The sequence below is a fragment of the Selaginella moellendorffii genome, unplaced genomic scaffold (genome assembly GCF_000143415.4).
Source record: "Selaginella moellendorffii unplaced genomic scaffold, v1.0 SELMOscaffold_152, whole genome shotgun sequence".
Lineage (NCBI taxonomy): Eukaryota > Viridiplantae > Streptophyta > Lycopodiopsida > Selaginellales > Selaginellaceae > Selaginella > Selaginella moellendorffii.
Window position 1 is genome coordinate 80,341 of NW_003314413.1, and position 13,719 is coordinate 94,059.

Sequence of the window (13,719 nt, forward strand, 5' to 3'; positions counted from 1 at the left end):
GAGAGAGAGCGAGAGAGAGAGAGAATTATGGCTCGAATAGAAAAAACCATTAGCAAAAGCCAGCTGGCAGGGGCCCTCCACGTGGCCCGCCGAGTGAATCCACTACGGCCACGTCTCGAGATTATACAATAGCCTTGATCAAGCAAATCACCTGTACGACATCCCGTCAATCCAGCGGTGACGTGTACGGCGGAACCAAGAGAGAGATTAACTTGCGTTCGTCTTTCTCTCTTTTCTTTCTTTTTTACTAGTTGGTGTTTGGCGAATGGCCCACTCTCGATCCTTTTGAGCGTAGATCTTTTATCACCCCCCTTCCTCTGCGCTTATACACAATCTTCTCCCCTTGGCAACACTCCTAGACGCGCTTCTTCTTTTTCTTCTTCTTCCCAAGGTCGGTATCCTCATCTCAATTCCTCGAGAATTCCATCGCAAAAGCCCCCATTTTTCTTGGCTGCTTCTTTGTCTCTATCTGTGTCGTCGAGGAATTAAGCTGTGGCTGTTCTTGGCTGTAGAGAGAGCGAGCGAGCCAGCTCCATCGCAGAAGAGAATGACGGAACAAGCGCCAGCGGCTCCAGTCACTCACGCTCCAGCGGCTCCAGTCACTCACGCTCCAGTGGCTCCAGTCACTCACGCTCCAGTCGACAAGAATGTCACTGCCGAGACGGCCAGTCCCACGTCGGTGATTGGAACAAATGTGAAGAGCCCTCCTTCTCCAGGACGCGCTCCTGCCGACGCCAACCACGCTCATGCTGCTACCACCCATCCTGGTGACGAGAATTCTCGCTGTGTCCCCTGTTTCTCTTCCTGACCCTGTGAGTGCCCCAATTCCTTCTTTGCAGAGGCTGCTCATGTGAAGGCTGCTCCAGGAAGTCCCCCTTCCAGCAAGAATTCCCTCTCGTCTTCGTTGAGGACTGATGGAGGCGGATCAATGGATCGAGGTACGAAGTTTTGGTTCCCGGGTTCACGTGTCTCCAGCGGACCGTTTACTCTCTCGCTGTAGATTCCGCTCTTGCCAAGGTCCAACACGAGAGGACAATGTCGAACATCAAGGCCTGGGAAGAGAGTCGCAAAGCGAAAGCCACCAACAGGTAAGCAACGTTTTGAGAGGTTCTTGCTGGTTCTTACCTTTGTTCTTTGTTGGCAAACAGGTGCGCCGCGGTGATTGCAAAGATCGGTGCCTGGGAGGCCTCGCAGAAGGCTGGAGCTGAAGCCAAGTTGAAGCAGGCTGAGGTGAGCAGAAAACAATTTTAATTAGTAAACTTTTAGCTTGAAAAATTAGATATTGACATGTCTCAAACCTGTGCAGGAGAAACTCGAGAAGAAGAGAGCCGCACTCGTCGAAAAGATGCGTAATCAGATTGCAGCCGCTCACAAGATGGCCGAAGAGAGACGAGCTCTCGCGCACGCGCAGGAAGGCGAGGAGATGTTCAAAATCGAAGAAACTTCAGCAAAGTACAGAGCTCAAAACAAAAAGCCTGGAGGATTCCTGTGCTTCAAGGCCTGAAAGTATATGTGATCCCATACATATGCTACGACGATCGACAGATGGTTTGCTGTGATCCTGTTTGGCTTGAGTTTGGTTGCTGTAAATTATTCGATTAATATGAAAACCAAAACAATTGTACCTGGGTGGAGAATCATTTTACAATAACTGTTACAAAGCTTTGTCTCTCGCAAGCAAAAGACACAGACTTTACTGTGTTCACAGACCCCGCAAGTGCATTGAAAGTAAAACACTGCACAAAGACGATAAGCGGTTCAACGATAAATCCCACAGTTTTCTCACCAGCAGGAAATGCGGAAAAAGTTCCGCTTGAACTGTCTGTCTCGCATTACGTTTTTGATGCACACATGTACAAACTGCCCCACACCTGTCACTTCCGTTTTGCTGATATGCCACTTAACTGAACCACCTGCAACACACACGCAAACTCTTTCAAGGCTCGTAGATCAAAACAAGATTTGAGTTTTTTACCTCCTTCGGGGTCTTTGACTGCGATACCGAGACGATATCAGATTTCCCGTTGAGTGCCGCGACTTCCCTCTCTTAGCAAGCCACTTCTCTTCTCTCTCGAGGCTGGCTTGACAACGAGTTCTTTGGTACCGCCGCTCTTCAATGGTTTCCACTGTCCGGATCACCTGAGACTGCTGGTAGTCATACGGGAGCTTCGTCGAGTTCCATTGCACTAGCTTTTCATGGATCTGTGTATCGGTTTGTCTTGCTTCTGCGTCGGCTGGAAGAAGCACGCCGTTGCCGCTGGCTGAAAACTTGCCAGCATAGAAAGGATCGAAGGCACCAGTCCTCCCATTTTTCTCGTTGAGCCTCCCAGTAATGTCAGAAACTGTCACGGACGATCTGTAAGTCGGCCGATCCATCATAAAGCTACTCCTCATGTTACGTTTACGCTCCAAAGGATCCGCTTCGTCATCCTCATCGTTTATGTGACAGCTTGACATAGCCGAAACAAGCGACGGTAGAGAATGGACGATCCTGCCAGATCTGGACGAGCTATCCTCAAGTGGAGGGCCTCCAAGTTCTTCAGCAAACCATCTCCTCCGACTGCTAGCTGGGCGTGCAGTCGGACTTTCGTCGACATCTGTATAGATCAAAAAAATATTAATTATCATCTCAAGCAACCGTAAGCAAGAATGTTTACCAGTCGGAGAAATGAGCGAAGATTCTGACATGCGGTAAACACGGTCTTTCCATGACCGAATTTCCACATCTTTCATGTGGAGCTTTTTCTCTGCTTCTTTCAGTTCAGCTTCGAGCTCTTTTATTTGCTTTGCCTGCCTTTCCTCGAGAACAATATGCAGCCTTCTGTCGAGTTCCCTAGGGGATATAGCCCAATGTTGATTTTGAGGAGGCGACGAGCCATCGTCAAAAATTTCTATGAAGTCGTCCTGCAGGCTTACTGAACTGGAACTGCTAGACACATTTGATGGTTCCCTCTGCACAATTCTTGGTAAATTCACGTCAACAGAAACTAAAAGAACTTACTTCGGCCCCATTTGCCTTCCCAGTACTCAGGTTGAGCTGCATGATCTCCAACTCTGCCGCGAGTTCCGCTTCAAGCACGGCCATGGGATCCGTCTTTGTTTCTACTGTCACCACACTTGTCATGGACTCATCATCGTCATCGTGACAATCATCAGGAATTTCTATCCCAAATTTCGTGTTTTGCGTGTCTGTTGGCTGCTGTGGAAGCTCCATCTCTCTTTTCTTATACAGAACCATAAAAGTCATAGCAGCGTGTACGCCCATCGCAAACAAGAGCACCTCCTTAGCTGAAAAACCGTCAAGGTGAGCGAGTACAATGACAAACAAGATCCACAAACCTGAGCTCTCGTAAATGTTTGAACTTCCGTTGAGAGCCTTCCTTTTCCTTGCAGTCGGTAGCATAGCCAGAGAAGCCGGAACCGTATGTATATTTGGAGTCGCAGGCACAGAAGAGTCCCTGCTCTTGCTCCTCCCTCTCGACTTGCGGTCATATATCTTCTTCATTCTCGAAGTTGCCAAACTCCCATCCATTGGACCAAACATGTTATGCTTCTGCGCTGCTGCCATGGTAGTCCAGTCCAGGATATTGGGAAGATCATCCAGGCACAGATTTTCTACGTCTTGCTTCGAAGTAGTCCAGGAAACATCCCCCAAAGAAGTTCTCACGGTTACGTCCATGTCCACAGTTGAGATATCACCACCATTGGCACCACTTCCCGAGTTCCCTTCCAAAGAAAATCCATTCCTCGCCTGTGCCTCGTTGATCTCGACAGTAGTTCCTTCGAAGTCGTCCGAGCTGAGGCATTTTTCTTGGCATCTGCTCTGAGCTCTTGGCCAAGATGGCCAACCTTTCGTCTTGTTCTTCGACTTCAATCTCGACTCGTGAATCCCCTTTTGGAAGGAAGTAACAAGACTGGCCTCCAGCACGTCCCTCGGGCTGTTTCCACAGCATGATCTCTTCCATCGCTTGTCATCAACGCTCTGTGATCCACCAGCACCGTGCTCTTGAGTGACACTCTTCTCCTCTTCTCCGAGTCTTTCAAAACGGTCCTTCACCCGTAGAGCTTCTTCGCTTAACAAACAGTCGACTTGATCAGGTGGAGACCTGGAAATGTTTTCATCGTCGCTCAGCCGGAGCCTCTTACTCTGATTCGAGGAGGAGGCATTCTGGAGGCACCGTGCCAGATATCCCGATCCTGCCGCCACAACCCAGAGCCACATCTCCACTCCTCGATCATCTGTCACAGCGCAATGCAGCTTAGATCCCGCGATTCACCTCGAAATCTCGAGCGATCAAGCACGCTAGCAGGATCACGCAAAAGGGACCGATCTCACTCACCAGAAAAGGGAATCTCTCGCCTCCGCAGCTCGCATTTCTCATCGACCGGCCGGATCCATGGAAACCCTATTGCCTCCTCGGCGATCCTCCTCCAACCCTAGCGCCCTCCATGGCATTGAAGAACGAAGAAGTCTGCGAAGGGGAGTTTGAAAATATATAGAGTAAAACGTACAAACATACGCTACCGTCCCATCATTCGTCCGGCGGGTTTTGGAGGGAGAAAGCCCGGCCGTCAGAAGCAACCATCCGACGCCTGGGAGCTGGCCACGCGTTCGCAGTATTAAATGTTGACCGTTGGATGTTTCTCTTTGTCATTATTGGAGGGGGTGGCGCATCCAACGGTCATGGTTGCGTTGCAGGCCACCAAACGTACGATATTGGTCACTTTTTGGAACCATGAGATAGTGCTAACAGATGGAAAGGCCAATGATATTTCCACATAAGATAGGAGATCACATCATGGTAGGAGGTTTTCATTAGATAATAATAAATAATCCACCTCTATCCATTCACAATAACTTTGGTAAGTGGGTTATCGTTGATCTAAATTTGACACTGGTCATGAACTTGCTAGCAAGCTCCTCTTTCAAGATTGCAAAGGCTCTATGTTGCTGCTATGATTGAGATTGCTAAAGGTTATAAGTTTATCTTGGTCTTTCTTTTCAATCCATCAATGGTCCCTTAAGCATCCATTGATCTTGTTCCTGCTTGTATTTTCTTTTCTTTTGTAAGATGTATCGTGTGAACTCCATAGTTTTGATCTTTGTGTAAACTTCTATCAAGTTCCCAGTGTCAAGTTCACCCTTCTCCTAAGAAGTAAACCATGCCATCACCTTGAGCCAACAAAGAAAAAAAAAATTGGTGAAGAATATGTTCCTAATCCCTGGTACCAATTATTTGCTCAATCATCTTTGTAGTGTTTGGTATTTTACAAAGATTGATTTGAAGTGAAGGTATTATTAAATTTGTGTCACCAAAGGATGTTCCAAAGATGCCATTCCAAACAACACTACAAGTTTTTGGTAATGCTATTTTTTGTTTAATTTTCCATTGCTAATGAACTTCTAATGGTTACAGTGATGAAATCAAGCTGAGGAACCATGTGATGGCTCTTAGTGGACACTTGCCCATTACTTCTACAACATTATGATTCAAGCTTTTTATAACTCCTTTCAAAGCCCTTATATGAGACTTAATCACCTCAAAAGTTAATTGAAGTGTTGAGTTAGCGTGTAGAATTAGGATTAGATTGTGGCATTGACAAAATTGATCTTCAGTTTTTGCTTAAATAAAAAATATCTATGAAATAAGTTGTTATCAATCTACTGGTAGAAGGAATGTTAGCTTTTTTTTAAGCCTTTCTTAGCCTCTTAAAAAATGTTTTACCATTGTCATATATAATAGATAAAAACTATATCTCCAATATAATGGTAGCACAATTAATCCAATAACTCATGGGCCAAAAACTCTGCAAAAGTAAACATGTGTTGGCCCATGCAGGTCTCGAACCTGCGACCCTTGCGTTATGAGCGCGACGCTCTAACCGACTGAGCTAATAGGCCAATCTGCTCAATAGGGTTTGCTCACGAATTCGTTGGATCAAGGACCTAGATTGCCATGGCGTATGCCGTGGCAATGGCGTACATTGTCTTGTTCTCCCAACGCATCGTACGGCTACCTAGAAGAAAAGCTTACTGGTGATTGGTATGTAGTTAGTTCAGATTTACCGTCGGCTAGTGGATCCCAAAAGCAAGAGCTTGCCGTGACGAGCCCAGCGCCGTTCTTTTGCATGATCATACAGGTAACTATGGAGGAAGATTTAATAGAAATTTCAATAGAGCAAAGAGGGGAAGGAATTTTTACCAATATACTTGAAGGGCTTGTTTAAATTTACAAGCTTGGCCATGCATTTCTCGCAGACTGTGGATGTCCATTGGCCGATCTATAAGAAGATCGCCACTGATCGCATAGAGGTAAGACACACACAAATTTTTTGATGAATTCAATCCAAAGCTTGCCTTGTGATGCATGAATTGGGAGCTTGCGAGGGATTCATCGAGGCATTCCTTGAGGATGGTGTTCACGTCATCGCCATTGAATTTGGGCTGCGACAAGAGCAGATTGATCGATGGATTTGCGGGAGAATTTCTTCACTCACATCGATTGCCGGCTCGCTTGCTTCTGCCGCCGCAGCCGCCATTCTTCCGATCAGCTTGAAATCGCGAAAAAAATTCCAGGAAGAATCGATCAAATCGCCCTCGATCCTTCTTCCTTCTTCGTCAGATCAACAGAGGCGCTCCAAGGTTTAGGGTATTTAGCGCCACCTGGGAAACTACCTTTTGTGACGGGGAGAATGTTTTACGAATAAATGCCACGTTGCAAACTACTTTTCTGACGTGGGGAATATACTTTTTGAGTCTAGGGCTAACACTTAACACGCTATGGATGCCAGGCGCCATGTCTGGGAGGGCGCGATCCCCATTTCTTTTCAGCTGGATCCTTCCGAGATTGCTACGGCGCCAGCTCCTCTTCCGCTTCTGGTAAGATTTCGATTGTCCTGGTGCAAATGCAAATCTTGCTCTTTCATCGAAAGAATTTCCATTCCAAACATCAAAAATCTCGTGCTTGATGCGTTGTAGCTAATGGCTGCTCGGAATGGATACCTCCCCCTCCTCGCTACTCGAATCCGGCAGTATTTCCAGAACGCTGTCTTGTCTTCTCCTTCGTCTTCTACCCCTTCCAGCGATCAGATTCTATGGTTCGATTTCAAAGGTTTGCCTCTCAAATGGTATAATCTAGCTAGAACTTCCTTGTCACTTAAGATTTCTTTGGTTTTTTTAATTGTTTCTTTGGATGGATAGGCACATTCCTACTGGTGTTCTATTTGACTTGCTGTGTCTTGAGCCACAAAGGCCGTGGGATCTCACAGTAAGAATCTTTTCTACAGAAGCTTGCGTTTAGCGGCTGATATGACAGGTCCATTTTCGGGGCTATCCTTCCGAGATGATGGCTCCTTACGAGGGCGATGAAGCTGTGAAATGGAGCTTCATGAACACTCTGAAAGAGGTAACGCAATTGTTGTTTCTATGGCCTGTAAGTTCGAATACTTTGTCCAGGCGTCGTACATCATTCGTGGAAACACGAAGAACGTCATGGACTTGACACAGAACGACCAGAACAACCTGTGGAGCAGCATTGTGAAAGGTTTGCGACCTGTGTTTGATGTGGAAACTATATCTGTAGTTTGCTACTTCAGGGGATATGGAAGAACACGATCGCATCGCAGCTCAGTTTGTTGGTCCTGGGAGAATCGAAGGCAAGCCAGGTAGCTAGAAATCGTGATATGGTTTAGCTTTTTAACTCTATCAACTTGGACTCAGGAAAGGTACCTCTACGCCTTTACGTTCGTGCTGTGAACGGCGGTCTGGATGATCCTTTCTCTTTAGCCCCCGTCAAAAGCTGGAACGAAGTGATGATTCTGACGAGACCTGTAGAAATTCTTCGCCAAGAAGAAGGTGAGCTTGTAATCTTTCTTTTCCCTAGTTTCACTTACCTTCTGTTTGAGCAGGCCTAGCGTTCACCTTAGGAGACGCACTGGTGAAAGTTCTGCCTCAATATTTTGGTAGCAGCTCCGAAGATCCCGAGCATAGCAGTAGCGATTCTAGAGTTGACGAATACGGACCGGGTGTACAGTTCGATGGCACGGTCAAAATTCAGGGAATTCAGCCCAACCTCGACTTGCCTTTCGACTGGGTGGCCAGAAATTTGGCTGGACAAGAGCATTTCACCCACGTCTGCCTGTGGGTGCCCGGGAAATAAAGCTGACAACGTTTCTGTAAGTCAATTGTATCATTAGCTCCTCGACACTAGGGTTTTGTTTCGCTTCCATTTCAATGGAGAGCTCCTCGAGAAAGCACCATGTCCGCTGCATTGTGAAACTTGGTAAGTTTTCTCTTGTGAGTTTTATTTGGTGCTCACTATTTCCTGTGTGCCTTCCAGGAGGCGCAGCTATTACTTTCAAGGACAAACTCGAAGCTTTGAACCGCGAGAGTTTGTCTAAGACTAGCTTGCAGCTCCACGAAGCCATGGGAGGTGGCGTGTCTTTCAACATGGATTGGAGCAAAAATCTAGAAGTGCCAGATCGCATTGACATGGAGCTCCCTCAGAAGCGTGCCTTCGTTGTGGTCCATGGTGCAGGTATACTTTCAACACATTTTGTTCTAAGATTGTTGTTACTGTAGTCCTCGACTAAAGCTTGTAGATGTTTGCTTAAACAGGTTCTTTCGGGCACTTCCAAGCCAGCATTTCTGGTGTCAATAAGGGAGGCTTGGACAACTCGCTGCTCGTAAATGCAGGTTTTGTCGCAACAAGATTATCAGTTAAGTTGATCCATTTCTCCTCTAGTGACACATCATTTTCTGTAACAATCAGGTCACCAAACTCAATCACAAAGTCATCCGAGCGCTTGCATCACGTGAGTACTTTGTTGATCATTTGTGAGAAAACGTAACTATCTCAAATTCAGAGGGTATTCCTGCTGTTGGCATGCCCCCATTTGCTGCTGGGTGGTCAACTCATAAGCGCATCGTAGGTAATAGCTTTCTTGACGTCGTGTTACGCATATGTTTTTTCTGCAGCTAGATTGCGACAATGTTTCTGGAGTAAGGGAAGCTGTCGATGCTGGCTTTGTGCCCGTCAGTTTTGTTTTCTTTTATCCCTTGGACTCTTACGAAAGAACTTGCAGGTCTTGCACGGTGATGCTGTGCGCGATAGCCATCAGGTAAGTTTTCCGTAGCCTGACTTCCAGGTAACTTTTTACTTTTTTACCAGGGCTGCTGCATTCTGAGTGGAGATGTTATCGTCCGCCGCCTTGCGGAGGAACTACAGCCTAGCTATGTCGTCTTTCTTGTATACTGATTTTTCTCTTTTTCTCTTTTGCTTCGCTTTGAAGTATTTCCCTGACTGAATCGCAGACAAACGTTCCTGGAGTTTTTGATCGTCCACCGTCAGAAGAAAATGCAGTTTTACTGCAAGAGATTGGTACGTTTTGAGCTTTTGGAGACACTTAATTTTATTTCCTAGTTGTCTACGAGGATGGGACTTGGAGCATTGCAAGACCACGACTTGAGGCCCCAGGTAATCTTCTCACTTTAACTTCTCAATCTACTAGACTCGTTCGCTTGCAGTGAAAACCGAGATGGCCTCTCATGATACCACTGGAGGAATGGCTACAAAGATCGCTGAGGCAGCTTCCATCTCTCGGCTGGGAATGGATGTCTACATTGTGGAGGTACAAAGCTCTTTTCTTCCTTTTTCTTCTGATCTATCATTTCGTAACATAGGCTGGAACCGAGCATGCTCTCCAAGCTTTGAAAGGAAACATCGAACAAAACTGGATTGGAACAATCGTGAGGAAAGCGGACTCTACTTAATCTTCACTGTGAGACAAATTCGAAACTTACACTGGATTTTTAGCTCGAAGTAAGTTCTCTAGCCTGGCGCTTACCAAAGTGGAAGGAAAAAACTTCGCTTGGACTCGTAAGTTTCGTGGTAGATAAGAAATTTTCAATGCCAAGCCAACAACAAACTATCAAAGCATTGGAATGTGGTCAATTTGAGGATACGCTACATGGCTGGGACGACGTAAATGGGAGAAATATTCCTATCGTAAGTCCACGATGTTTCGTGCGGCACACGAAGATCCCATGGAATTTTTAACACCTCCAAAACAATGTGTGGATAGGCATTACCTACCAGCCCATATGCTTTGACCCCCAATCTCTGCCGTACGTGCCGTAGTGGTGTCAACGGTCACGATGCGCGGTAGGGCTCTTCGCATTGTGGAGAAGAGTAGCTTGGCCAAAAGCTAACCCACTGTGGACGTTTGTGTTTGCCCTACTGTAGTGGTCGCAATCAGCTACAGTGACCCTCGCCCAGCGCCTTTATCTTCGGTGCGCGCGCCAGGGTTTCTCGCACTGCCGTCTCGACTAGCAGCGGCCTCCAGATCCAGATCCACGACAATCTCGGCGCTGCTCGCGAGGTGAGGCACCGCTCGCGATTCCAGCTCGATTCTTCGCGAAATCTCTTCCGCATTTTGATCTAGATCTAGATCTTGATCCAATTTTCGTTGCCTTGTGCCAGATCCTGTGCCATGGCGTCTCACATTGCTGGCTACCCTCGCATGGGCCCGAAGAGAGAGCTCAAGTTCGCTCTCGAGTCGTTCTGGGATGGGAAGTCGAGCGCTGCGGATTTGGAGAAGACTGCCAAGGATCTGCGCGCCTCGATCTGGAAGCAGATGTCCGATGCCGGGGTTTCATTCATCCCCAGCAATACATTCTCCTACTATGATCAGGTCCTCGATACCACGGCCATGGTGGGAGCTGTTCCTCCCAGATATGGCTGGACTGGTGGAGATGTGGCCTTCGACACCTATTTCTCCATGGCGAGAGGGAATGCCAAGCAACCGGCTATGGAGATGACGAAATGGTTCGACACTAACTAGTAAGTATCTGGCTTGTTCATGTGATTTGTGGTGGAATTGCTAACGTTGTGGAAATTTTGGGCAGCCACTACATCGTCCCTGAGCTCGGTCCCGAGGTTAAGTTCACGCTATCCTCGCGCAAGGTTTTGGAGGAATACACTGAAGCGAAAGAGGTTGGTTTTATGGTTTCTTTGATTCTTGCTGGATGTAATTCTTGGATGGTTTGCAGCTCGGCATTGAGACTGTTCCAGTTCTGGTCGGACCATTCACTTACCTGTCGCTGGCAAAGCCTGCTAAAGGAGTTGCCAAGGACTTCGATCTTCTTGGGCTTTTGGAGGATCTCTTACCCGTCTACAAGTACTTTAAAATGTCCATTGTCATTTTTACTGAAGTGAGGTTCCAGGGAAGTGATTGGCGAGCTGAAAAGTGCCGGTGCCAAATGGATTCAGTTCGACGAACCAGCTCTTGTTCTGGATTTGGAGTCCCACAAGTATGATGTCTTTAAGAAGGCGTACTCCGACCTGGCACCGAGCTTTGGCGATCTTAAGCTTTTGGTGGTGACATACTTTGCGGATCTTCCAGCTCCGGCCTACGAGTAAGCGGATAATTTCCTGCCGTTTATCCATCTCATGTTTGTATATGCAGGCTGCTCACTGGACTTGAATGTGTGGATGGTGTGGGACTTGACTTGGTTCGCGGCACCAAGACTGTTGAATTGATCAAGGTAGCAGGGTTTCCTTCCTCGAAGAAGCTGTTCGCCGGTGTCGTTGATGGTCGTAACATTTGGGCCAATGACCTCGCTTCATCGCTCACGTTGCTCGGGGAACTGGAGAGCAAGCTGGGGAAAGGAAACGTTGTGGTATCGACGTCGTCTTCACTTCTCCACACAGCAGTTGATCTCAAGAACGAGACTAAACTCGACGCTGAGCTCAAGTCTTGGCTAGCATTTGCTGCTCAGAAGATCGTCGAAGTCGTTAGTCTTGCTGGGGCTCTCGGTGGAAAGAAGGATGAGGTCCGTTCATAGATTTCATGTTTTGCATTTCTAAGTATTTGTTCGTCTGCAGGAGTTCTTTGCGGCCAATGCATCTGCTCAGGCCTCTAGGAAGACGTCTCCTAGAGTCCACAACGACGAAGTGAAGAAGGCGGTAAGCACGTTCTAGAATCCCCCCTTCATGCCATTAATCCATGTACTTGGTGTCTCAGGCTGCTGCCCTTCAAGGATCGGAGCACAGGCGTGCAACTCCTGTGGCAGATCGTCTTGATGAACAACAAAAGCACTTAAAGCTTCCTATTCTGCCAACAACTACAATTGGATCTTTCCCTCAGACAGCTGACCTGCGCCGAGTGCGACGTGATGTGAAGAGCAAGAAGTAAGTGAAGACTTTTAGACAGGATTCTATCTTATGCATCCGTGCATCCGTGTGATCAGGATAAGCGAGGAAGAGTACGTGAAGGCCATCAAATCTGAAATTGCCAGCGTTGTGAAGCTCCAGGAGGAGCTTGATATTGACGTCCTCGTCCACGGAGAACCCGAGGTAGGATTTGGCAGATTCCATAGCTGATCTAATCTACATTGTCCTTTTTCGCCAGAGAAACGACATGGTTGAGTACTTCGGTGAGCAGCTGCAAGGTTTTGCTTTCACCGTCAACGGATGGGTACAGTCCTACGGATCCCGGTGTGTAAAGCCACCCATCATCTACGGAGATGTGAGCAGGCCCAAGGCAATGACTGTCGAGTGGTCTTCCTACTCGCAGAGCCTCACTAAGAGGCCCATGAAGGGAATGCTCACGGGACCCGTGACAATTTTGAACTGGTCCTTCGTCAGAAATGACCAGCCGAGGTGAGCTTTTGTCTTTCTCATCGACATCTTTGCTAACTGGCCTTACGTTTCATTCACCACAGAGAGAAAACCACGTACCAGATTGCCTTGTCCATCAAAGAGGAGGTCGAAGACCTTGAGAAAGCTGGCATCCATGTACGTTGTTCTATCGGTTTGTTTTGGCCGCGTGCTAACAAAAGCTATTCTGCCAGGTGATTCAAATCGACGAAGCTGCTCTACGAGAGGGTCTTCCTCTCCGCAAGTCCGAGCAGGCCGCCTACTTGAACTGGGCCGTCCATGGTTTCCGCATCACGTCGTGCGGAGTGAAAGACACAACTCAGGTAAAAGACGCGACGAGTTTCTATAGCTTCGTGAATGACACTGGCGTTGTTTGAAATCCACAGATCCACACCCATATGTGCTACTCCCACTTCAACGACATCATCACAGCCATCATCGACATGGACGCCGATGTGATCACGATCGAAAACTCTCGCTCGGATGAGAAGCTACTGTCCGTGTTCCGGGAGGGAGTCACGTATGGAGCCGGCATTGGACCCGGCGTGTACGACATCCACTCTCCGCGAATTCCAGACACCGAGGAGATGGCCGAGCGCATTCGCAAGGTACAAATCTTTCGCTTGGTTTCGCTCTGGAAGATCCTGATCGATCTTTTTTTTTTTTACTAGATGCTTGCCGTCCTGGAATCCAAAGTTTTGTGGGTGAACCCCGACTGTGGTCTCAAGACGCGAAAGTATGGCGAGGTTCTCCCGGCGCTTACTAACATGGTCAAAGCCGCCAAGATCCTTCGCGCGGAGCTAGCCAGCACTCACTGATCGATCCCCTCACCTGGAAAGCGAGAATTTTTTCCTATGGCAAAATAATTTCTAAAGTGAAATGCTATTTTGGCGAGTTTTATCTTAATTGTTTAAGCAAGAAAATGCGAATTGGTAAAGTGTAAGAAAATGCGCATAAATTGAATTAAGAAAGGGGTAGATTGTGCGTGGAATCGATCCGGTGCCACATTTTTCCCGCTCCGATTCAAAATTTTCTATCGAATATATAAGCAAGGCCGGCT

At 47.3% G+C, this 13,719-nt stretch overlaps 6 protein-coding genes and 1 non-coding gene across 7 annotated transcripts; 4 read left to right on the plus strand and 3 right to left on the minus strand.

The window, feature by feature from the left end:
• Window positions 1-146: 146 nt before the first annotated feature.
• LOC9640871 (remorin) lies at window positions 147-1,636 on the plus strand. Its single transcript, XM_002993237.2, has 6 exons — window positions 147-391; window positions 513-767; window positions 840-938; window positions 1,001-1,088; window positions 1,149-1,230; window positions 1,307-1,636. The coding sequence occupies exons 2-6, from the start codon at window positions 548-550 to the stop codon at window positions 1,502-1,504; spliced, it is 687 nt and encodes a 228-aa protein (XP_002993283.2). The 5' UTR covers window positions 147-391; window positions 513-547; the 3' UTR covers window positions 1,505-1,636.
• On the minus strand, window positions 1,581-4,479 carry LOC9640843. Its single transcript, XM_002993266.2, has 7 exons — window positions 4,341-4,479; window positions 3,340-4,239; window positions 3,002-3,288; window positions 2,658-2,952; window positions 1,976-2,597; window positions 1,787-1,913; window positions 1,581-1,736 (listed from the first exon to the last, which is right to left on the minus strand). The coding sequence occupies exons 2-6, from the start codon at window positions 4,220-4,222 to the stop codon at window positions 1,901-1,903; spliced, it is 2,100 nt and encodes a 699-aa protein (XP_002993312.1). The 5' UTR covers window positions 4,223-4,239; window positions 4,341-4,479; the 3' UTR covers window positions 1,581-1,736; window positions 1,787-1,900.
• Window positions 4,480-5,828: 1,349 nt separating this feature from the next.
• Window positions 5,829-5,902, minus strand: TRNAM-CAU. The gene has a single exon. It is a non-coding gene; the product is annotated as a tRNA-Met (tRNA).
• A 71-nt stretch (window positions 5,903-5,973) lies between these two features.
• On the minus strand, window positions 5,974-6,566 carry LOC9640872. Its single transcript, XM_024667009.1, has 3 exons — window positions 6,499-6,566; window positions 6,204-6,445; window positions 5,974-6,145 (listed from the first exon to the last, which is right to left on the minus strand). The coding sequence occupies exons 1-3, from the start codon at window positions 6,538-6,540 to the stop codon at window positions 6,064-6,066; spliced, it is 366 nt and encodes a 121-aa protein (XP_024522777.1). The 5' UTR covers window positions 6,541-6,566; the 3' UTR covers window positions 5,974-6,063.
• Window positions 6,567-6,772: 206 nt separating this feature from the next.
• LOC9640873 (autophagy protein 5) lies at window positions 6,773-8,179 on the plus strand. The gene is made up of 8 exons (XM_024666996.1): window positions 6,773-6,880; window positions 6,980-7,128; window positions 7,202-7,268; window positions 7,317-7,406; window positions 7,457-7,544; window positions 7,597-7,665; window positions 7,721-7,855; window positions 7,909-8,179. The coding sequence occupies exons 1-8, from the start codon at window positions 6,782-6,784 to the stop codon at window positions 8,157-8,159; spliced, it is 948 nt and encodes a 315-aa protein (XP_024522764.1). The 5' UTR covers window positions 6,773-6,781; the 3' UTR covers window positions 8,160-8,179.
• Window positions 8,180-8,210: 31 nt separating this feature from the next.
• LOC9640844 lies at window positions 8,211-9,877 on the plus strand. Its single transcript, XM_024666997.1, has 12 exons — window positions 8,211-8,282; window positions 8,340-8,537; window positions 8,618-8,718; window positions 8,772-8,814; window positions 8,866-8,927; window positions 8,978-9,034; window positions 9,085-9,120; window positions 9,171-9,248; window positions 9,314-9,380; window positions 9,423-9,476; window positions 9,527-9,630; window positions 9,683-9,877. Exons 1-12 carry the CDS (start codon window positions 8,234-8,236, stop codon window positions 9,770-9,772), a joined length of 939 nt encoding a protein of 312 aa, XP_024522765.1. The 5' UTR covers window positions 8,211-8,233; the 3' UTR covers window positions 9,773-9,877.
• A 367-nt stretch (window positions 9,878-10,244) lies between these two features.
• LOC9640845 (5-methyltetrahydropteroyltriglutamate--homocysteine methyltransferase 2) lies at window positions 10,245-13,636 on the plus strand. Its single transcript, XM_002993240.2, has 14 exons — window positions 10,245-10,380; window positions 10,482-10,841; window positions 10,907-10,994; window positions 11,051-11,178; window positions 11,225-11,416; window positions 11,467-11,833; window positions 11,886-11,966; window positions 12,025-12,191; window positions 12,251-12,356; window positions 12,412-12,662; window positions 12,725-12,797; window positions 12,854-12,982; window positions 13,046-13,267; window positions 13,331-13,636. The coding sequence occupies exons 2-14, from the start codon at window positions 10,492-10,494 to the stop codon at window positions 13,475-13,477; spliced, it is 2,301 nt and encodes a 766-aa protein (XP_002993286.1). The 5' UTR covers window positions 10,245-10,380; window positions 10,482-10,491; the 3' UTR covers window positions 13,478-13,636.
• The last annotated feature ends 83 nt before the right edge of the window (window positions 13,637-13,719 follow it).